The 24473-nt window shown below is 44.8% G+C and overlaps 1 protein-coding gene across 4 annotated transcripts in view; it reads left to right on the forward strand.

The window, feature by feature from the left end:
• The first annotated feature begins 1082 nt into the window (after window positions 1–1082).
• Window positions 1083–24473, forward strand: part of LOC109888799 (rab11 family-interacting protein 4A-like) — a 48141-nt gene continuing 24750 nt past the window's right edge. Inside the window, exons 1-3 of one of the 4 annotated variants that reach the window (XM_020479974.2) lie at window positions 1083–1505; window positions 20767–21008; window positions 21289–21474. In XM_020479974.2, coding sequence (XP_020335563.1) covers window positions 1425–1505; window positions 20767–21008; window positions 21289–21474 — 509 coding nt within the window. In that variant the 5' untranslated portion in view covers window positions 1083–1424. The remainder of the gene's footprint in view (window positions 1506–20766; window positions 21009–21288; window positions 21475–24473) is intronic. The other 3 variants (XM_020479982.2, XM_031830835.1, XM_031830845.1) reach the window with 3 other exon arrangements.

The raw sequence follows: 24473 nt of genomic DNA on the forward strand, positions 1-24473 counted from the left end.
ATCACCAGATCTCAAAGTCCATTGTTCCAGTGGGAAGTGTGTGAGTGACGGAGAGGGTGTGTGTTTTGTGTGTGTGTCTGCGTTTGACCCTTTCTCTCTCGCTCTCTTTCTGTCACTGTCTTTTTTTCAGACATGAGTTTATTTAGCTCTTTCTTCCAGTGACACTGTAGCCTACCAGCTATCTCCCTCGGTCTAAAATACAATATCTCACCATTCACTCTTCCCCTCATCTCTGTCAATTCAATTCAATTCATGGGCTTTATTGGCATGGGAAACGTGTTAACATTGCCAAAGCAAGTGAGGTAGATAATATATAAAAATGAACAGTAAACATTACACATACAGAAGTTTCAAAAGAATAAAGACATTACAAATGTCATATTATATATATATATACAGTGTTGTAACCATGTACAAATGGTTAAAGTACACAAGGGAAAATAAATAAGCATAAATATGGGTTCTCTCTCTCTCTCTCTCTCTCTCTCTCTCTCTCTCTCTCTCTCTCTCTCTCTCTCTCTCTCTCTCTCTCTCTCTCTCTCTCTCTCTCTCTCTCTCTCTCTCTCTCTCTCTCTCTCTCTCTCTCTCTCTCTCTCTCTCTCTCTCTCTCTCTCTCTCTCTCTCTCTCTCTCTCTCTCATATACTCACACAGAAGCTCAAATATGCAAACAACTTTTTTACACCTGATTGGGACACCTGACACTCTCTCCCCTTCCCTTATCTCTCTCTCCCCCTCCCCACTTTCTCAAATCCTCAAACCCACACAGAAGAACTCCATCACTCCACTTTCCAGGTTTTGAACGTGTAGATAAATGTGCCGTGTCATTGGATAAGACTGTTTGAGTAGAGATAGAATGTTACTTCAGCCCTCTAGTAAAGCCGCTCTGTTCTATGGAAGAGAGGCAGGGCTTGATATGCAAATGCAGCTTGAGGGGGTGGAGGCCAAGAGAGAGTTTGCAGCAATGTGACTCTCTCTCTCTAGGGGCCGGCCCAGCTGAAGCCAGTTGCCCGGCAACAGCTCAGGGAGAGGGGAGCAGGGGGGGAGTGGCCTAATATCAACAACTGTTGCCAGAACTGAAGCTCCCTCTGTGTGAATGTGAGCCAGCCAGAGAGCGAACAACCAAATGAGTGTGTGTGAGAGAGTTGCTGCATCTCTGCATGTGTGTGAGAGAGTGAGGTAGTTGCAGTGTGTGTGAGTCGTGCTCTCACAGAGGAGCTAAGCCAGCCAGCGCAGTTTTAGAGGCTCTGAAAGAGCACTCTCTCCTCTCCTCCTTTTCTCTCCCTCTTTTTCTGGACAACACTGATTCAAAGGACTGCCATTTGGACTATCTAAACCCCCGGCACTTTCTGTACTGACCTGGCTTCACCTGTGTGTGTAAGACGAAAGGCAGAGGACTTCGCCCCTGGTTTGAGGGGCGCGTTGGATGACTTCTACGGATGAGGGCTTGGCCGGTGGAGTGTTGGGCCAGGGGGACCACCATGGCTCCCCCCAAATAATGGATGGGGTAAGAGACAGCACCTCTTTGCTACAGGACGGGGGTAAGGGGATAGAGGGGTAGAAGGATAGAGAGAAGGATCTGGGGCGGAGGTTAGGGGTTGGGGGATCTGGGGGGGTTGGTGCGGTGGAGAGTTCAGCACCAGAGCTCAAAGTCCATTGTTCCAGTGGGGTATGTGAGTGACGGAGAGTGTGTGTGTTTTGTGTGTGTGTCTGTGTTTGACCCTTTCTCTCTCTCACTCTCTTTCTGTCACTCTGTCTTATGCTCTTTCTTGTGCTGCCACGCTGTAGCCTACAGTCTATCTCCCTCTAAAATACAATTAATCACCATTCACTCTTCGCCTCATCTCTCCCTCTCTCTCGCTCCCCCTCATTCTCTGACCAGCCAGCCCCGGATTTCAATTAATCCCATTACAATCAGAGGAGGGGTGAACCGAGACAGCACCCAGCCACCGGCTATACAGAGAGAGAGAGAGAGACTTAAACATTGTGGGTTTTTAGTGTACAGTACAGTATGAGCTTGGCTGAAGCTCAATGTTGTCCGTTCCGGCTGTGTAACTTAGCCTATGGTTCAGTGAGAAAGGAGAAGTTTATCCCACACAACAATGTGTCAAAAAAGGAAGTCTACATTCAAACTGTTGGAATGGGTGATAGGGTTTCACAATGTTTGAGTGTCCTTGATCAGTACTTGTGACTTTGTCAATATAATTACCGACATGTTGTAATTGTGGTCTCAGTTCCACAGAAAAGAGGAAAGATGTCTATTTATCATACAGTAACTAGTTTCTCCCACAGTGACATGTGACATGGCTAGCTGTATCTGTTTGAATAAGATGGCTCATGTTCTGTAACAAGACATTAAGTAATGAGATGCGTCCTCTTATTCTCAAACTAACTAAGCTGATAGGCATAAACTATATTGTTTTGGTCTAAACCAGATCTGCCTGTCTAATACTGTATTTTGACCTGGGCAGGAATAACTACACTGAACAAAAAAATAAATGCAACATGTAAAGTGTTGGTCCCATGTTTCATGAGCTGAAATAAATGATCCCAGAAATGTTCCATATGCACAAAAAGCTTATTTCTCCCAAATGTTGTGAACAAATTTGTTTACCTCCCTGTTAGAGAGCATTTCTCCTTTGCCAAGATAATTAATCCACCTGAAGGTGTGTCATATCAAGAAGCTGTTTAAACAGCATGATTATTACACACGTGCACCTTGTGCTGGGGACAATAAAAGGCCACTAAAAGGCCAGGTTTGTCACACAACACAATACCTCAAGATGTCTCAAGTTTTGAGGGAGCGTGCAATTGGCATGCTGACTGTAGGAATGTCCACCAGAGCTGTTGCCAGAGAATTGAATGTTCTCTACCATAAGCCTCCTGCAACGTCATTTTTAGAGAATTTGGTTAGTCCAACCATAGACCGCGTGTGGGCGAGCGGTTTACTGATGTCAACATTGTGAACAGATTGCCCCATGGTGGCAGTAGGGTGGCACCTCTCTATCACTTTCCACTCTCCATTCCAAGGGCATTTTTAGCACGGCTTTTCTGAACTCTAATATGGCCTGTCTCCATTATGGCGTCTATATCCTGGCTTTATTCTGGTAGTTGGTGTAGGTTTTGTTTTGATATGAAACAGCGGGCTCTAACTGGTTCGTTTGAACATGACCAGGGCCCAGTTGCTCAGCACTTGTTGCTCAATGGCAACAGGTTTAACACCATGAGAACAAATGGATGGTCAGCATGTTGATGACACTGCATTCTGACTCCTAGGGCACTGATACTGATACTAGGGAATATTACACTGACTCCATTGGCTCTCTCACCCTCTCTTTATCTGTCTGAGTATGTGTTCCTGAAATACACTTTCAGATAGTCAGGATGACCGGACTGATTCCTCAGCGGGCGTCTTTAACACCCATTCCCCCTCACCAAGGATACCTTTTATCTATCTGACACACACACACACACACACACACACACACACACACCCTACTCAACATAACCCCCCTAGCCCAATCTTAGTCCTGCTTTGAGGAAAGAAAAAACAGCTGAGGGAAATGTCACCACAGGGCCGTCCAGCCAGCGTGGCACAGAAAGGGACACAAACACGCGTTTGTTCCCACTTGGCTCTTCAGGGAACAGATAGCTGACAAAGGACAAGGACAGAATGGAAAGGGAGTGGCTCCCATAGAGGTATACAGGAGACTGTGTTGAAGTATTTTTACTGGGAAACCCAATAGGGCCAATTGGGTTGATACAGGGACACTCTGGAAAACACAGGACGGGAAACACTCTGGGGTGGGTGTGGGTGTGAAATGGGTCCTTCCTATTGTCGAAGAGAAAGTGTGTGTTTGTTTGAAACACACACCCTGAAAACGTGACAGATCAATGGCACACAATGAATGGTGGTTTGGACGAGCTGAGTCCACAGAGAGACTTGAGGACCTACTACTGTACAGGTGTCCTAGAACAAGCATACAGGAGCGGCCATCAGTTATGAGGTTGTGTGTATGAGGTTGTGTCCATTTCTAAGTGTGTGTGTCTCTGGGGTTTATAGTTTATAGTCTGTGTCAGCACGTGCCTCAAGCATTTCTGTTTGTGTCTGCGTGTGTTTCTCAGTAGCCGAAACCTGAAGTGCTTTTAGAGACTTCTAGTGCTTACTTCACAGAATGCGGCTGGATTATGAGTCATCAGTTCCTGTTCTCTTTTGACTCTCAGTGTTTTTTTTACTCCATCTGTGAATGTGTGGGCTGAGAGTCTCTCCACTGCAAGAGGTTGAATCATAAAGATCCAAAACACACACATAGGAAACACTGGAAATAACCTCAGCTGTACTCAGAGAAGGAAACATACTGACTAAACAGTTAACACATAGGCCTACTGGTAAAGGACAGTAAAATAGACTTAAAAAGCAATATTGTTTAGTGACTGCACAGGTAGACTCCATTGTGTTGGAGGGAGCACTTGAATCGAATGCCGGCTCCTGAGTTAGAGTGTAAGACCGAGATAAAGAGACTGAAAAGCACTCTGCAGTGCGTCAACAGTATGAGATTGGATTTGGATCTTATCTTCTCAAGCACAGTCAGAGAAACACCAGCAAAGCCACAGTATGGCTCTCTCTTTCTCTTTCCTTCTTTCTCTCACTGTCGCTCACTCTCCCAGTCTATCTTTCTTTCCCTCCCTCTCGGTCTCTCTCTCTCCCCCACTCCTGTTTCTGCTGACACCCACAAAATCAAAGCCTCCTCTTGAATTTCACCAGTCAATGTCTGTCCCAGTGGGTGGCTGCTCATACCTGCTGCTCTCTCTCGCTCTCTTTCTCTCGCTCTCTCTCTGTCTCTCATCTCTCCAACATACCCAATATCCATAAAAGATCATCCAGACTTTAATTCAGGGAATAATTATCCAGACTATCTGAATATTTCCCATCTCTGGACAGCGGGAGAGAGGGATGCAGATGGTGTGAAAAGGATAGGATCCAGGCTAGAATACATGGAATAGCTAAATGATCCTTTCAGATTTCCCATGCGGAAGTTGAAAGGTATTACGACGCATCGGAAAGAATAGACGGACACAGGCCTGAAAGAGCACTCTCTCCTCTCCTCCTTTTCTCTCCCTCTTTTTCTGGACAACACTGATTCAAAGGACTGCCATTTGGACTATCTAAACCCCCGGCACTTTCTGTACTGACCTGGCTTCACCTGTGTGTGTAAAACGAAAGGCAGAGGACTTCGCCCCTGGTTTGAGGGGCGCGTTGGATGACTTCTACGGATGAGGGCTTGGCCGTAGAAGTCCCGACTGTATGAATTTCATTACATACAGTCGGGAAGAACTACTGAATATAAGAGCAACGTCAACTCACCATCAGTACGACCAGGAATATGACTTTCCCGAAGCGGATCCTGTGTTCTGCCTTTCACCCAGGACAACGGAATGGATCCCAGCCTGCGACCCAAAACAACGAAGTCGTAAAAGAGGGACACGAAGCGGTCTTCTGGTCAGGCTCCGGAGACGGGCACATCGCGCACCACTCCCTAGCATACTACTCGCCAATGTCCAGTCTCTTGACAACAAGGTTGATGAAATCCGAGCAAGGGTAGCATTCCAGAGGGACATCAGAGACTGTAACGTTCTTTGCTTCACGGAAACATGGCTCACTCGAGAGACGCTAACGGAATCGGTGCAGCCAGCTGGTTTCTTCACGCATCGCGCTGACAGAAACAAACATCTTTCTGGTAAGAAGAGGGGCGGGGGCGTATGCCTTATGATTAACGAGACATGGTGTGATCACAACAACATACAGGAACTCAAGTCCTTCTGTTCACCTGATTTAGAATTCCTCACAATCAAATGTCGACCGCATTATCTACCAAAGGAATTCTCTTCGATTATAATCACAGCCGTATATAATCCCCCCCAAGCAGACACATCGATGGCCCTGAATGAACTTTATTTGACTCTTTGCAAACTGGAAACCACATATCCTGAGGCTGCATTCATTGTAGCTGGAGATTTTAACAAGGCTAATCTGAAAACAAGACTCCCTAAATTGTATCAGCGTATCGATTGCGCAACCAGGGCTGGTAAAACCTTGGATCATTGCTATTCTAACTTCCGCGACGCATATAAGGCCCTCCCCCGCCCTCCTTTCGGAAAAGCTGACCACGACTCCATTTTGTTGCTCCCTGCCTACAGACAGAAACTAAAACAAGAAGCTCCCGCGCTCAGCTCTGTTCAACACTGGTCCGACCAATCTGATTCCACGCTTCAAGACTGCTTCGATCACGTGGATTGGGATATGTTCCGCATTGCTTCCAACAACAACATTGACGAATACGCTGACTCGGTGAGCGAGTTCATTAGAAAGTGCATTGACGATGTCGTTCCCATAGCAACAATTAAAACATTCCCAAACCAGAAACCGTGGATTGATGGTAGCATTTGCGTGAATTTGAAAGTGCGAACTACTGCTTTTAACCAGGGAAAGGTGACCGGAAACATGACCGAATACAAACAGTGTAGCTATTCCCTCCGCAAGGCAATCAAACAAGCTAAGCGTCAGTATAGAGACAAAGTAGTCACAATTCAACGGCTCAGGCACAAGAGGTATGTGGCAGGGTATACAGTCAATCACGGATTACAAAAAGAAAACCAGCCCCGTCACGGACCAGGATGTCTTGCTCCCAGGCAGACTAAATAACTTTTTTGCCCGTTTTGAGGACAATACAGTGCCACTGACACGGCCCGCAACCAAAACCGTCGGACTCTCCTTCACTGCAGCTGACGTGAGTAAAACATTTAAACGTTTTAACCCTCGCAAGGCTGCAGGCCCAGACGGCATCCCCAGCCACGTCCTCAGAGCATGCGCAGACCAGCTGGCTGGTGTGTTTACGGACATATTCAATCAAGCCTTATCCCAGTCTGCTGTTCCCACATGCTTCAAGAGGGCCACCATTGATCCTGTTCCCAAGAAAGGTAACTGAGCTAAACGAATACCGCCCCGTAGCACTCACTTCCGTCATCATGAAGTGCTTTGAGAGACTAGTCAAGGACCATATCACCTCCACCCTACCTGACACCCTAGACCCACTCCAATTTGCTTACCGCCCAAATAGGTCCACAAACGATGCAATCTCAACCACACTGCACACTGCCCTAACCCATCTGGACATGAGGAATACCTATGTGAGAATGCTGTTCATCGACTACAGCTCAGCATTTAACACCATAGTACCTTCCAAACACGTCATCAAGCTCGAGACCCTGGGTCTCGACCCCGCCCTGTGCAACTGGGTACCGGACTTCCTGATGGGCCGCTCCCAGGTGGTGAGGGTAGGTAACAACATCTCCACCCCGCTGATCCTCAACACTGGGGCCCCACAAGGGTGCGCTGTGAGCCCTCTCCTGTACTCCCTGTTCACCCACGACTGCGTGGCCACGCACGCCTCCAACTCAATCATCAAGTTTGCTGAAGACACTACAGTGGTAGGCTTGATTACCAACAACAACGAGACGGCCTACAGGGAGGAGGTGAGGGCCCTCGGAGTGTGGTGTCAGGAAAATAACCTCACACTCAACGTCAACAAAACTAAGGAGATGATTGTGGACTTCAGGAAACAGCAGAGGGAGCACCCCCTATCCACATCGATGGGACAGTAGTGGAGAGGGTAGCAAGTTTTAAGTTCCTCGGCGTACACATCACGGACAAACTGAATTGGTCCACCCACACAGACAGTGTCGTGAAGAAGGCGCAGCAGCGCCTCTTCAACCTCAGGAGGCTGAAGAAATTCGGCTTGTCACCAAAAGCACTCACAAACTTCTACAGATGCACAATCGAGAGCATCCTGTCGGGCTGTATCACCGCCTGGTACGGCAACTGCTCCTCCCACAACCGTAAGGCTCTCCAGAGGATAGTGAGGTCTGCACAACGCATCACCGGGGGCAAACTACCTGCCCTCCAAGACACCTACACCACCCGATGTCACAGGAAGGCCATAAAGATCATCAAGGACAACAACCATCCGAGCCACTGCCTGTTCACCCCGCTATCATCCAGAAGGCGAGGTCAGTACAGGTGCATCAAAGCAGGGACCGAGAGACTGAAAAACAGCTTCTATCTCAAGGCCATCAGACTGTTAAACAGCCACCACTAACATTGAGTGGCTGCTGCCAACACACTGACTCAACTCCAGCCACTTTAATAATGGGAATTGATGGAAATTGATGTAAATGATATCACTAGCCACTTTAAACAATGCTACTTAATATAATGTTTACATACCCTACATTACTCATCTCATATGTATATGTATATACTGTACTCTATAACATCTACTGCATCTTTATGTAATACATGTATCACTAGCCACTTTAAACTATGCCACTTTGTTTACATACCCTACATTACTCATCTCATATGTATATACTGTACTCGATACCATCTACTGCATCTTGCCTATGCCGTTCTGTACCATCACTCATTCATATATCTTTATGTACATATTCTTTATCCCTTTACACTTGTGTGTATAAGGTAGTAGTTTTGGAATTGTTAGGTTAGATTACTCGTTGGTTATTACTGCATTGTCGGAACTAGAAGCACAAGCATTTCGCTACACTCGCACTAACATCTGCTAACCATGTGTATGTGACAAATAAAATTTGATTTGATTTGAAATAGAAGGAGAAGAGAGAGTGGATACATTGCCAGTGGAAAACTTGTCCTTATGCCTTAGGTATAGCATAGTATAGCATATATACCTTGTTGTTATGGTGAGATGTTGGCCTGCATCATGCTCACTGTTCAGTCATGATGAAGCAGCTTCTTAAACCATCTCCCATCCTCTTCCTTCTTCCTCAGTCAATAGTAGTGTGAACTGCATGGTCATCCAGATGACTGCCTTACTGGTCCTGGGCTTCAGATCAATGACATGTCCAGCGCTCAAATGTTATTGACCTTCAGCACCACATGGGAGTAGTCCATTTTATTCATTGGAGTCGTAGGAACAGTGTCGTCTCTCCCCTTAAAAGGAACTCAGATCTGGGAAAGAGGTAGTTGTAGATCAGAGGCATTTTAAGGCTTTCCCAATATTGTTAATGTTACATGACATTTGCGAGAGAGAGAGATAGAGTGAGCGAGAAAGATGTGTGAAAGTAGAGACTACAACTTTCCAAATCTGTTTGAGCAGGATGAATGTCGCCCATTTTCATCCCATATGTGTATTAACATATCCATGTTATCTCGCCACACTCTGAACAGATGGTGCTTTAGGATGGAAATGTCTCTTTTCCCACTAACTTGCTGAATTGACCAAAAGATTGTGTGCCAACATGCTGTAAACATCATGGACGTGTTTGACTACGTAGTTGCGTGAATATCATTTGACTGTGGGTCAAGCTTAGAATACATGGATGCCCAAGATAAGCTGGCGTAACTGATGCTGCAAAATACTAGGGACTTAAATTGAGATGATTCAGAATTGTTATTGAGGTGTATTTTTCTGTTGTATAACACATACATGTGCAGGTGTACTACCTTCATTGATCACTCTGTTGTCGCAGCAGGAAATGCAAGTTGTAGTGTGTTCAAGTTTTAAAAAGGCGTCTAAAGTTAGTAGTTTCCACTTTAAAATGTCAGACTTGACTTATCCTAACAGAAAATGTGTCAAGCCCTAAAAATATGTATCCCGCATAATAATTCACATTTCCTGTTGCTGCACGATTATTTTCCTGCTATGAGGAACTGGTCAGCATGTACATGTCCTGGTTGGTTGAATAGTTGTAGTTGTGTTCCCAGCTCCATCAGCGCAGTAGTATCTAACAAATCACAACAATACACACAAATCTAAAACTACAAGAATGGAATAGATATATATAGATATAAGGAAGAGCAATGTCGGAGTGCCATTGACTAAAATACAGTAGAATACAGTATACACAGTGCCTTCAGAAAGTATTCAGACCCCTTGACTTTTTTCACATTTTGTTAAGTTACAGCCTTATTCTAAAATTGATTAAATTGTTGTTGTTTTTTACCATCAATCTACACACAATACCACATTATGACAAAGCAAAAACAGGTTTTTAGAAATGTTTGTACATTTATTAAAAAATTTAAACTGAAATATCACATTTACATAAGTATTCAGACCCTTTACTCAGCACTTTGTTGAAGAACCTCTGGCAACGATTACAGCCTCAAGTCTTCTTGGGTATGACGCTACAAGCTTGACACATTGTCACGGATCCCTCCGGTACGGTTGCTCATTCCGTGCACCAGTTTCAGAGGTCTATGTCACCAGCCTCTAGGCACTGAACTGTGTCATTACGCACACCTGGTTCCAATTCCTCACTGATTTGTATAAATGTGCCCTTTGTTTCACCATTGGGCTGTCGATTATTGTTCCAATGTCCGTTGGTCGTGTGAGTACCTTGTCGTTTTGGATTTCTTGCTACTTATATTGTGCAACACGGTCTCGTCCGTGTTGCACAACCCTGTGTTTGTATACGTGTATTATTGGTCTTCATCCCCGTGCCTTTACATTGCACGCTGTAATTTGGGTAGAGAAATATTTTCAGGTCTCTCCAGAGATGTTCGATCGGGTTCAAGGACATTCATAGACTTGTCCTGAAGCCACTCCTGCATTGTCTTGGCTGTGTGCTTAGGGTCATTGTTCTGATGGAAGGTGAACCTTCGCCCCAGTCTGAGGTCCTGAGCGCTCTGGAGCAAGTTTTTATCAAGGAACTCTGTACTTTGCTCTGTTCATCTTTCGCTCGATCCTGACTATTCTCCCAGTCCGTGCCGCTGAAAAACATCCCCACAGCATGATGCTTCACCGAAGGGATGGTGCCAGGTTTCCTCCAGATGTGACGCTTCGCATTCAGGCCAAAGAGTTCAATCTTGGTTTCATCAGACCAGAGAATCTTGTTTGTCATGGTCTGAGAGTCCTTTAGGTGCCCTTTGGCAAACTCCAAGCGAGCTGTCATGTGCCTTTTAATGGGGAATGGCTTCTGTCTGACCACTCTACCATAAAGGCCTGACTGGTGGAGTGCTGCAGAGATGGTTTGTCCTTCTGGAAGGTTCTCCCATCTCCACAGAGAGAAGAGAAACTCTGGAGCTCTGTCAGAGTAACCATCGGGTTCTTGGTCACCTCCCTGACTAAGGCCCTTCTCCACGGATTACAGTCGTGGCCAAAAGTTTTGAGAATGACACGAATATACATTTTCACACAGTTTGCTGCTTCAGTGTCTTTAAGATATTTTTGTCAGATGTTACTATGGAATACTGAAGTATAATTACAACCATTTCATAAGTGTCAAAGGCTTTATTTGACAATTACATGAAGTTGATGGAAATAGTCAATATTTGCAGTGTTGACCCTTCTTTTCCAAGACCTCTGCAATCCGCCCTGGCATGCTGTCAATTAACTTCTGGGCCACATCCTGACTGATGGCAGCCCATTCCTGCATAATCAATGCTTGGAGTTTGTCAGACTTTGTGGGGTTTTGTTTGTCCACTCGCCTCTTGAGGATTGACCACAAGTTCTCAATGGGAGTTTCCTGGCCATGGACCCAAAATATCGATGTTTTGTTCCCCGAGCCACTTAGTTATCAGTTTTGCCTTATGGCAAGGTGCTCCATCATGCTGGAAAAGGCATTGTTTGTCACCAAACTGTTCCTGGATGGTTGGGAGAAGTTGCTATCGGAGGATGTGTTGGTACCGTTCTTTATTCATGGCTGTGTTCTTAGGCAAAATTGTGAGTGGCTGAGAAGCAACCCCACACATGAATGGTCTCAGCATGCTTTACAGTTGGCATGACACAGTACTGATGGTAGCGCTCACCTTGTCTTCTCCGGACAAGCTTTTTTCAGGCTGCCTCAGTTTCTCCCCCCTTCTCTCTGACTCCCCCTCCTTCTCTCTGACTCCCCCTCCCCCTCTCTCTCTCATCCCTCTCTGTCCAGCTCTGTGATCTCTCCACTCTGTTCTCCCTCAGTGGGTGTGTGACTGGAGGGGAGGAGCAGTTCCTTTCTTTCCCTCCTCTTCCTTTCTCTCTCCCTGTCTTTTCCCTCTCTCACGTCCTCTCCTCTCTCACGTCCTCTCCTCTCTCACGTCCTCTCCTCTCTGCTGCACTGGATGTGAATAATAGATTTCTCTACTGATCCTCCTCTCAGAGATCCGTGCTGCTCTCTCTCTCTCTCTCTATCAGACTGCAGCACACAAACCCAGTGTCTGCAGGAGCATATTCTGTTTAATAGTAATGATTTGGTATGACTGTATCTAGCACTTCTCTGCTGTCCAAAGTACTTTATATTGTGACTCAGAGCCAATTCTCATTCTCTCTTTTTTGTGCAGCACTATCACCCACCTGGCAACCATCTCTCAGTAACTCTCATTCTCCTCTACCTGCAATATGACAGCAACTGATACTGACCCCACTTTAGTACCAATTGTCCCTGTGACACACAATCCCACGTCTGTAGGAGCCTCTAGTGTTTTTATATTAGTGTAGATAAAGAACAGGGGATGATGAGAGGAAGACATGTTAGACTATTGAGATGCATCCCTTGAAATATAATTGCTTCCATGTCTGTAGTGTAGATGGAGACGATGAGGACAGGAAGACAGCTTAGACTATTGAGATGCGTCCTTCTGAATCATCCTCTCTTTAGTCTTTAGACACAAAAACAGCATTGCATCGCCCAGAGCTGGAGCCGCTCTACTCTACTGTGTGTAGCAGAGCATCAATAACAGTAATTTTACTGTTGGGCTTTTCTCTCTCCACTGAGTGAGCAGGCCATGATAAGCCTAATAAAGACGTCCGGCAGGCTGGGTTGGCCGATGACTGAGGGTGTGAGGAGAGATGACAGAGAGAGGAGAGTAGAGATGGGAAAAAGGAAAGGAGAGATGTGAGAGATGGGAGATAGGAGAGGAGAGATGGGAGAGTAGAGATGAGATGGGAGAGAGGAGAGGAAAGATGAGAGGAGAGATGGGAGAGAGGAGAGATGGGAGATGAGAGATAAGAGATGGGAGAGAGGAGATTAGAGATGAGAGGAGAGATGGGAGAGAGGAGAGGAGAGATGGGAGAGAGGAGAGGAGAGATGGGAGAGAGGAGAGTAGAGATGAGAGGAGATATAGAGGAGAGGAGAGATGGGAGACTGGAGAGATGGGAGACTATCTGGCATCATAAACACAAGGATGGGGGAAAGGGCTGAGTCTTTAACATGAACAAACCCGAGTTCACATATGTGACCGACCACCTTCAGGTCTTATGGTGCAATATTACGTTTTTTTTTACATTGGATAACAGCAGAGACACAGAGCTACAAAATGGTATATCATACACTGTGTTTGAGGAACAATGGGACTTGTTTCTCACTTTTGAGAAAATGTCAGTTGAATGTTTTGGTACCTATTGGAGAGCTCTTCTTTGTCTACACCCATTCAGCATCATTCACACCCTCTTAAGCTTTAGCCCCACCCATCTCTTTAAGGGTTGATCCAAGTGTCAAGCACCCAACTGTCTAACGTTGGCTAGCTTGCCAGCTACTTCCAGACACAAATAGAACAGCTCACTGACCATTTTACTCTCCCTAGCAGAGCTGGTTAGGCTGTTTTTATGTTATCCAGAGCGTTGGTGACAGCAACTGTGCTGCTGGCAACAATTTACGCTTTTCTGCCAACGTTTACTCAAAATCAAATAAAATCTAATTTATTTATATAGCCCTTCGTACATCAGCTGATATCTCAAAGTGCTGTACAGAAACCCAGCCTAAAACCCCAAACAGCAAGCAATGCAGCTGTAGAAGCACAGTGGCTAGAAAGGCCAAAACCAAGGAAGAAACCTAGAGAGGAACCAGGCTATGTGGGGTGGCCAGTCCTCTTCTGGCTGTGCCGGGTGGAGATTATAACAGAACATGGCCAAGATGTTCAAATGTTCATAAATGACCAGCATGGTCAAATAATAATAATCACAGGCAAGGGGGGGCGCCAACCCAGACAGGAAGATCACATCAGTGACTCAACCCACTCAAGTGACGCACCCCTCCTAGGGACGGCATGAAAGAGCACCAGTAAGCCAGTGACTCAGCCCCTGTAATAGGGTTAGAGGCAGAGAATCCCAGTGGAAAGAGGGGAACCGGCCAGGCAGAGACAGCAAGGGCGGTTCGTTGCTCCAGAGACTTTCCGTTCATTTACTGACACGGCAATATTCAACAGGTGTTGAGCTTTCGTAAATTCGTCAGTTATTCTGCATTCTGGCACACTTAGACGAGAGTGCTCTGAAATCGGAGTAGGTAGTCAGCGCTAAGTTTGCAGCTACATCTGTCACAGTGACATTCTATTTAAATGGTTACTTGCATAGTGGAGTATTTTGTTAGACATGTTGCTAGCTAGCTAGCTAGGTAAACAATGAACCATAATCCCAACTCATGACGTTACTACCCTGCATGAATCTGCAGGTAGCTAACCAACCAGGTTCAATGTTAGCTAGCTAACATTAGGCTATAACTAGCAAAGCAAATGGCTCTGAGATATGAATACTATGATCATATGCGTAACGTTAGCTAGCGAGGCAGCCAGCTAACATTAGCTAGCTAGTTAACAGTACACGTTAGCTTGAAATTAAAATGACATTCTGTCAAAATTAGAAACATGTCATATCTGAAAATGTAGCTAGTTAGACTATCTTACCCGTATACATCATGGATGGACACCTCTCCCTGTCACGGATGCCCTGAGTTTGAAGATGTAATCCGGAGACAGGTGTTTACTCCATCTCCTTAGCTATCATACTCTAATTCCACTCTGATTTCAAAACTCGATCCTCCAGAAAGTGGAGAGCAACACTTATGCAGTTCTACTAAGTGTATATATTATATATACTATTTTATTTTTTAAAGCTGCGTTAGACAGGATTACCTACACGTACTGACCAGCTCAAATAGACAGACGTGCTACATGGCCATAGTGGAGTTTGGAGTGTGACTGTTTGAGGTAGTGGACAGGTGTCTTTTATACTGATAACAAGTTCAAACAGGTGCCATTAATACAGGTAATAATTGGAGGACAGAGGAGCCTCTTAAAGAAGAAGTTACTGGTCTGTGAGAGCCAGAAATCTTGCTTGATTGTAGGTGACCAAATACTTATTTTCCACCACAATTTGCAAATAAATTCATAAAAAATCCTACAATGTGATTTTCTGGATTTTTTTCCCTCATTTTTTCTGTCATAGTTGAAGTGTACCTATGATGAAAATTACAGGCCTCTCTCATTTTTTTAAGTGGGAGAACTTGCACAATTGGTGGCTGACTAAATACTTTTTTGCCCCACTGTATGCATACAAACACACGCGCGCACACACACACACACACACACACACACACACACACACACACACACACACACACACACACACACACACACTAACAGTCTGATGGCAAACCAACAACTCTTTGGCAATAGAAAAGCCTTCTTCCACTCCATCACCTCATCCCCTCTACCTCTCCTCACACCTTCCAGCCCCTGATGTCACCTGGGATGTGTGAAAGCGGAAGAGGAGGAGAGAGAGGGAGAGGAATGGGTGTTGGCCTGGATATCAGGAAACCAGGCCAGAGCCCCTGGGTCTTGGTCTCTCAGGTTGTTGGGGGCTTCCCATCTCTCACTTGATCTTGAATGGGAAACCAGAGAGAGTGAGAGCGAGAGGGAGAGTTATAGAGAGAGAGAGAGTTAGAGAGAGACAGAGAACTCCAGTAAGTGATCTAGAGCTATCAATATTAGAGAAGAGCAAGAATGGGCAGATCCTGGGAGGTGGTGATCAACTGTACCCTCTCTGATGTTCTTAAAGCTTGTACTAACATGGCATCATTAAAGAAGAGTGCAACACCCTTTGGCATTCAGGTAACACCCACTGGCTGCTGTGAGGTCATTTGGTAACCTCCACAGACATCTGTATATATGGCTCTGACAGCATCCTGGTACACTTTTGGGAACACAGTGAAGTGTTAGCCCGTGGTAGCCTAGTTATTCAGCTGTTATGGCCTGCAGGCTTTTTAGGAGTAGTTTGTTGTGCAAGGATCCGGTAGAAAAGCCGGCCTCCATACACACACACACACTCCACCCCCTCGGCCCCTCCCGTTGATCACCCTGTTCCCACTGTTGTCAGAACAGCTCAGGAGTGACTGGAGGAGTGCCAGCTGAACCCCATCCAAAACAAACCACTACCCCATCCTTCTCTACCCTGTCTCTTCTGACCTAAGCTACCAACTGCTTACTGGCATAAAAGCATTCACCCACCCTGACCAAACTGTCCCAGTCTCTATTGTACTGGACTACCAGGGCTGGGGTGACGCGGTCTGGCTGTCTGGCTGTCTGGCTGTGTGTGTGTGTGTGTGTGTGTGTGTGTGTGTGTGTGTGTGTGTGTGTGTGCGCAGAAGGGAGTGTGTGTTCATTTTGTTTGTTTGTATGTCTGCCCTCAACTGAGCTTTAATTCAGACGGATTGGAGGCTCATCTGTATGTAATAGCCCTATCTGAGTCTCATGTCTTGAGGGAGAAGACCTTTGGAAGTTGCTCAACGTCTGTCTACTGAACTATACTTTAACCATTCTTAGCCATGCCCACCATACAGCACCAAACACAGCAGGCCAGATCCTACACTGTACACACTGGCTATGCAAAGCGGCTTCCTCACGCCCAAATAGTTCTTCAGCAACAGGTGTCAAGTCGGGTTAATCAACACCATTCACCTAAAATCGTAACAACTCTTCCTACTGTGTGTTTTTCTTTGTGTGTTTCCTGTAAGGAATTTACACTCTTCACTACTGCTACTTTTTTCTTGCGGTGTAATATTACCATCCCGAGAGATGCGATGGGGCCTAGTTTATTGCCTCTACCCCATTCTGGGTGGCATTCCCTGGGACATGGAGATGTGTAGAGCCCCTCCTGGTCCTCTATGGAATACTAAACAGGCTCTTTCTCCTTGTATTGTCCCTGGCCCTCCCTGCCTCAGGGTCCCTGCTGCTGTCGCTTAATCCTACAGACAGTGTGTGTGTGTGTGTTGTGTGTTTGCCTACAGGTTGTGTGTATGGGTGTGTTTGTGTGTGCGATCAAGGGTTGGGTGTGTATTCTGGGAGGCAGACAAGCTCCAACAGCGCTTTAGTGAATTTAGGAATAGTGCTTTTGGCCTCCAGCCCTGAGTTTTCATCCGTTAGCAGCTCAACCAGTATTGAGAGAGAGAGAGAGAGAGAGAGGTGAGGTGAGAGCCCTTGAGTGATAATGCCTTTATTATCCTCTAAAGCTGTCTAATGCTCTGTGTGGGATGTACCTGTGTGTAATTGGGCTGGCCTCTGTACCTCCCTCTTTCTCGTCTCTCTCTCTCCCTCCCTCCTACTTCTCCGGTATGTAGAGATAAAGTAAGGTTCCTCTATTAGCATTAGACTGGATTAGAGCTGTTGGAGCGACACTGAATGAATGACAAGTGTCTTATGACCTTTGACCCCCCCCCCCCCCCCCCCCCCCCCCCACCTCAATACCCTCTGTGACCTCTTGGGTCTTCTCACAGTGACGGATTCCACTAGCCTAATTGAAATTCCTTTAGTGTTTCACTTACGACCTTGTCTGAGTTAAGACCATGTTTGAGCACTTGTTCTAGCACTTGCATTTTAGGTTTGTGCTCACTGTTCACTGTTCACTGTTCAACCAACATGTTTTGACCTTTACTGAAAGCCTAAGACTGTATCTGTCAGTGTTTAATGCTATCAATGTTTTGACTGGTGATGTTAATAAGGCTGACAGTACTATTTGCGTTGTCCTGCAGTCTGCACAAAGATGTGTGTGCGCTTTCCAGGTGGTTACTGTGTACGTGCGTGTGTGTGTATTTATGTGTTTGTGTGTGTGTGTTCTGGGAGGCAGACAGGCTCCAACAGAGTTCTAGTGATGTTAGGAAGAGTACTTTTGGCATCCAGCCCTGAGTTTTTTTTACATTTGTAATTCAACCTTTATTTAACTAGGCAAGTCAGTTAAGAACAAAATCTTATTTACAATGATGGCCTACCCCGGGCAAATCTGGACGATGCTGGGCCAATCAGCCTACTGATCAACAACATTTGCATAGAAGCATCACTCCAGCATGTCACGCCTGTGTGGAAGGACATCATGTAGGCACTGCTGTTAGTTTGAGAATATAAAAGGCAAATGGATCCAATTTAACGTCATGATTTGTGATCATGGATGCTTATCAAACTAGTATATTTTGTCATTTTCTGTGATCTGGATTTTTTTCTTCTATCTCTCAGTAAACATCTCTAATCTGCCTGGACGAAATTCAAAACAACTCAGTTGGCTAGTTCAGCTATCTGTCAACAAATGGGCGGTTTGTAACTTTATCCTACAGCTACGATTGGATAGAGCGAGGAACTCCGCTCCCTTTCACATTGCAAAAATTGCTGAAGTTGGAGACTTTTATCTCCCTCACCAACTTCAAACATCAGCTATCTGAGCAGCTAACCGATCGCTGCAGCTGTACATAGTCTATTGGTAAATAGCCCACCCTTTTTCACCTACCTCATCCCCATACTGTTTTTATTTATTTACTTTTCTGCTCTTTTGCACACCAATATCTCTACCTGTACATGACCATCTGATCATTCATCACTCCAGTGTTAATCTGCAAAATTGTAATTATTTGCCTACCTCCTCATGCCTTTTGCACACATTGTATATAGACTCCCCCTTTGGTTTCTACTGTGTTATTGACTTGTTAATTGTTTACTCCATGTGTAACTCTTTGTTGTCTGCTCACACTGCTATGCTTTATCTTGGCCAGGTCGCAGTTGCAAATGAGAACTTGTTCTCAACTAGCCTACCTGGTTAAATAAAGGTGAAGGCTCATATCACTTGGTGATGTTTACTGCTACTATGAGAACTAGCTCAATGGCGATGACATTTGCTGTCAAGCCATAAATGTGCATAATATCTAACAAGGACAGCGAGGGTAGGAAAAAAAGATGAAACGACCAAGCACGTTCTGTCTGAATGACTCAAATCTGCCAATAGTTTGAGACGTGAGAACGCACAAAGACGTGATGATCTTGTTGCGTCGTCGTCGGAATGAGACCAAAGCACAGCGTGGAAAGTGAACATCTTAATTTATTTTAGAATGGACACAAAAAAAAGATAAACGAAAATAAAGTTCTGCAGGGTTATACAGCTACTGTGCAAAAACAAGATCCCACAACATAGAGTGGAAAACAGGCTGCCTAAGTATGATTCCCAATCAGAGACAACGATAGACAGCTGCCTCTGATTGGGAACCATATCCGGCCAACAAAGAAATAGAAAACTAGAATGCCCACCCAAATCACACCCTAACCTAACCAAATAGAGAAATAAAAAGGCACTCTAAGGTCAGGGTGTGACAGATCTATAGCTTTCTTGGTCCATACACATTAAATATGCAGGAATATTCTTAGGTAGCTAAACCTATTGCCAACCTTTATTTAGGCATTTTAAAACACTTATTTCTTTCCGTATTACAACAATCATTTAACCCGACTAACAACTGTCAATTTACGGATTCAATTGCGGCTGGTCAGATCAGCACACCTGTAAATAGCTAACTTTACTCCGCAAGTCAGATATTGGCTCGTTGCTGAAAAGGGTGCATGTTCAAAATGATAACCAGCTAACGTTAGCTTGCTACGTTGGCTATTAGCTCCTATCTGATATCTTAGCACCTTGTTTGTCTAGCCAGCTAGTTAGCATAGTAGCTAATATAGCTAGCTAGATAACACCACAGATGAAATGGTTAGTTATCGTAATATTTGCTAAAATAGCTATCTCCTTAACTTATTGCATGCATTTCGGGGCACGTCGACACAAGCCTTATTATTAGTGAATTAACTAAACTAATATTTGCAACAGGAGTTTGATTTTGGTCACTGTGTCAATTTATCCATTTCTCAATACTGCACCTTTCTGTTGGAGAATGAGCTAGTTTGCTGCGGCTGACTTTCCCAGCTAGATATTCCTCTGCATTGTGCAGTGCTCGTGGCTCAGGCAGTGAGTGATGGCTAGCATAGCAGCAGCTTTGCTATGTAGAAGGGACTATTGGCTAAGCCGATAGAGAAGGGCCGATAGTCGATAGACTAGAAAAGGCCAATATTGGTCCGATATATCGGCTCGGCTGATTATCAGTTATCGGTAGTTCTTTACTCTATTACCATGAGACTGGATTAGAGCTGTTAGAGTGAAACTGAATGACCAGTCTCATGACCTTTGACCCCAACTCAATACCCTCCATGACCTTCTGTGACCCCCAGAGTTTTGCCACAATGAAAGAATCCACAAGCCTGGTTTAAATCCCTTTAGTGTTTTACTTAACACCTTGTATGAGTTAAGACCTCATTTTGAGCACTAGTTCTAGCACTTGGATTTCAGGTTTGAGCTCACTGTTCACAACCAACATGTAACCTTTGCTGAAACCCTAAAAACATGTCTATCAGTGTTAGACGCTATCAATAGGTCTGAGAGTACTATTTGCATAGTCCTGTAGTTCTGTTGACTGCACAAAAATGTGTGTGTGTGTGTGCACGCATGCCTGTGTGTGTATCATCCCTGCTTACCTCACTCCCTCTCTGTATGTAAATGTTAAAATCTTTTGTCTGTAATGTGTTTTTTGTTATGTTTCAGACCCCAGTAAGACTAGCTGTCTCCATTGGCGTCAGCTAATGGGGATCCTAATAAATCAGATCTCTCTCTCTCGCTCTACAGCGTGTTGACATAGCCCTTGCACATCCGGTCCTCATGTGCACGCGGTTGTCCCTTAACCCAGAGGCTGGGTGCCATCTATTCCCAGAGGGAGAGGAGAAAGGAGAGGTGGAGGGCAGAGAGAGGGCAAAGTTAGACTTGGACAGTGCTGTGGAGAGCAACCCAGGATCAGATGTCTCTGAAGGGGGGAGGAGTGGAGGAGACAAGGAGGATGGACTGGGAGGACTTTTCTTTCCTGGAGACAAGTTAGTTGTTAGTCTTTGTGTGGTGTTGAACATATGGTGTCTTTATAAGTGAACTCTCTTTATAAAAGAACTGTAGAGATTAGATTTGTTCATGTACATGTAACTCATCTACCTCATGAGAAATATATCATTTGCAATTCTATAAAAAAATCTGCACTGTGAGAATCTGAATAGTCACCCTTATAATTGAAAAATGAATGTACAATTTGTATTTTTTTCACTACGACACTTTAAACTTATTGAATGTTACTTCCTGAAAGTCTACTTCCTGTTTTTGCAGGTGCAGTCAGCTAAACCCATCGGTGACCTCTGACCTGTCGACGCGTTCCTCTGCCTCTCTGAACGAGGAGCAGTTTGAGGACTACGGAGAGGGAGAGGACGTGGACTACACTCCCAGCAGCCCCTGCCCCGAGGACGAGACGCGCACCAACGGCTACTCTGACCTGGGCTCCTCTGTACCCTCCAGGTAAGAGGAGACCCTGACACACTATTACATAGAGTATACATAGAGTAATACACATCCACATAAAATTGGGGAACACCATAATGAGAAATACAAACGTATTACGTGAAATGATATGAGACAGAAACACAAACACGAAGATGATTCATTACCTGTCAACATCATGTGAACCAGAAAGGCCAACTGATCAACTAGAGAAATCTGCATAACACTGTGCAACAAAAAGATGACAAGTGCAGCATCACCCAACCCAGAATACAAACACACAGAGCCAAGAGTTTGAACGATTTCAGATCCAAGTGATGAGGATTTACTGAACCCCACTGAGCATAATGTTATATTTTCACAAAACACCCCCTGTCAAGTCTCATACCCCCTGTCCTGTAAGTCTGTGACCCTCTTAATCCCCTAGTGTGTGTGTGTGTGCTGCTTCTCTATTCTCTCAGAGCCTCACTTACCAAACTCATTAGTTTTTACTCTTGACTGGAACTGAGTGTGATAGAGAGAATAAAGTAGATGTCACGGGTCAATATTTTGATTGATGACCCTATGTGAACTCTATGTGAACCCTATGTAGTGATGACGTGTGCATGTCTTCTGGTCAGGCAAGCCTGGTTAGGTGGGGGCTATGGGGTGAGTAAGGGTCCATTTGACAGGCCGTTAATGATTGATGACCCAAGCCTGATAGACAAGCCTGGTTAGGTGGGGGCTATGGGGTGAGTAAGGGTCCCTTTGACAGGCCGTTAATGATTGATGACCCAAGCCTGATTTATGACCCTATGTAATGATTTATGACCCTATGTCATGTAGAAGGGTGCATGCCCTGGGTTGAGTAAGTGACCATGTGTCAGGTCAACCTGTTACTGTTTCTCACGGTTTGGGTTGGTTAAGGCCCCTTATAAAGCCGCTGAACAATACCTGTTTAAGACTGTACATGATAACCCCCCTGAATATTAAACAAAAATGACACCTATGCCAATTTTAGGGATGTTATGCTCGGCTTGTCATGAACCCAGTGACCAAAGCCTTGAAGAAGTTCTGTGTGAAGCTCCAGAATGTTTTAAAGGATTTTTGGGGACGAGTGAGGGCCACATGTCTTACATATTCCACCCGGAGGATTCTACGGTAAAGATATTCACAGACCGTGGACCCAAACCCCTTTATCCTGCAAAACCTGGGAGTTTTCCCCCGGCTCTGGGGATGAGAGAATGGCTAAACATCAGGCTGGCTCTTTGTAAAATTGAACAGGTCCTAAGTGTTACAAATGTGCCAGGATATGCGTTGGAAGAACAGGTCTGCGGCCGCAGTGATCTCAAGGCTCTAAGAATTGCTTCAATGGACTATAGCCCTGACAACAAAGTGACAATTTTAGCCTGTGACCTTTATGATAAGGCTAATGCTACAAAGTCTGTCAATTCTCCGGTAGCTTCCAGAGCCCGCAAACATGTAAACTTTTTTATTCCTGTGTTTAGTTTTAAATGGGTGGATTATCCAATTTTCATAACACTTATGAATAAGCTGGACATTCTCTTCCAAAATGGGGAACAGTTAAAGCGCTGGGCGAGGCTTTCCTTGAGACAGAGTCAAGACCAAAAGGCCCGACGGCGGATCTACCCCTGGAGTGAAAACTTACCATGTGTTGATGGACATAGCAAGAGAGCCTTGCCTTTTGAGGGTGAACTCGACACGGACAATTGCGGTTGGTTGCATAAGCTCCCAGGATCTGTAAGAAAGGCATCGTAAAATACCTTAAGAATGTAACGATATAAAATGTATGTACTAAATATTTTGAATGAAATAAATGGTTTTAAAATCAGAATCTCACCACGTTATGAACTCTCGCGTTTGTTCACTCTTAGCGCAGTCTGTCCCTGAGAAAAATCTTGCGGAAAAAGCCATGTGCGCGCGCATGTGCGTGAGGGAGTTTTCTGTAGTGGCTGTGTGTGTGTGTGTGTGTGTGTGTGTGTGTGTGTTTCAAAAACCGAAAAAGGGGGGCGGGTTGTTTGTTAAAAAAATACCCCTGCATGCCTGGTGGGTCGTTTGAAACCAAGGTTTACACTAGCCTGCAAAACAGATGCCTACCCCCCAACAATAATATTGTGTCTTACGACTCCTAATCTTAAAGGCCTTTCATAAAACTATTTTTTTAGGGGGGCTAAAAAGTCATTCATCCCAGCGATGTCGAGAACAACACACCCCATGCATCTAGGTGCTAGCACCCCGGAGATTTTAGAAGCTCCAAAAGGATCCTAATGTTTAGACACACCCAATACCATGTGTTTGAAATGTGTCAAATATACCATGGGCGGGGGTATAGCCCGAAAAAAACGACAAACCCCAAATGCTATGTAAAAAAATCATTCAGGGGTTTTTCTCTAGGTCGTAGGGTACAAAAGCGCTAGAAACCATGGGCAATGTTAGCAGCGTTTTAGTTCCGATGCAAACAGCACCTCCAGAAACTCCAAGAATCGTTATCGGACTGAAGCGTTAAAAAAGATAATCGGGGAAAAAAGTCTAATGGATCTATCACAAGGTGAGTTCTTGAAATAAATCTTTATTAGATTTGGTTGTTGTTGGGGAATTGTTTGAAAAGCGTGGGATGTTATAGAAATATTAAACAATCATTAGGATCAGTATGCTTACCGTATAACAAGGCAATATTAGCTAAAGTGATTATAGCTTTAATATTGTCGAATGTTTTATAGATTCTGAAGCATTCACGCAGATACTCCGAGGTATAACTGAGCTCGAATCATCCCATGGGTCTCCGAAACAAACGCCTGCCCTGAATTGTCAACGTAAGTAAGCTCCAAGAATTCCATACATAAAAATATTTATACCTTAAAAACAAAAAGTGTGGGCATCTTATATTAAAAGTTATTTTATATGTTTACAGAGGACCTAAAGCCTAGAAGGTTAAACGATGCCCTATGGAGCCTGAACGGTTTCTGCGAAGCATATGACTACGAGACAATTCTGCCCTACTCCCAGGATGTATTTAC

This window comes from Oncorhynchus kisutch, linkage group LG1 (genome assembly GCF_002021735.2).
Source record: "Oncorhynchus kisutch isolate 150728-3 linkage group LG1, Okis_V2, whole genome shotgun sequence".
Classification (NCBI taxonomy): domain Eukaryota; kingdom Metazoa; phylum Chordata; class Actinopteri; order Salmoniformes; family Salmonidae; genus Oncorhynchus; species Oncorhynchus kisutch.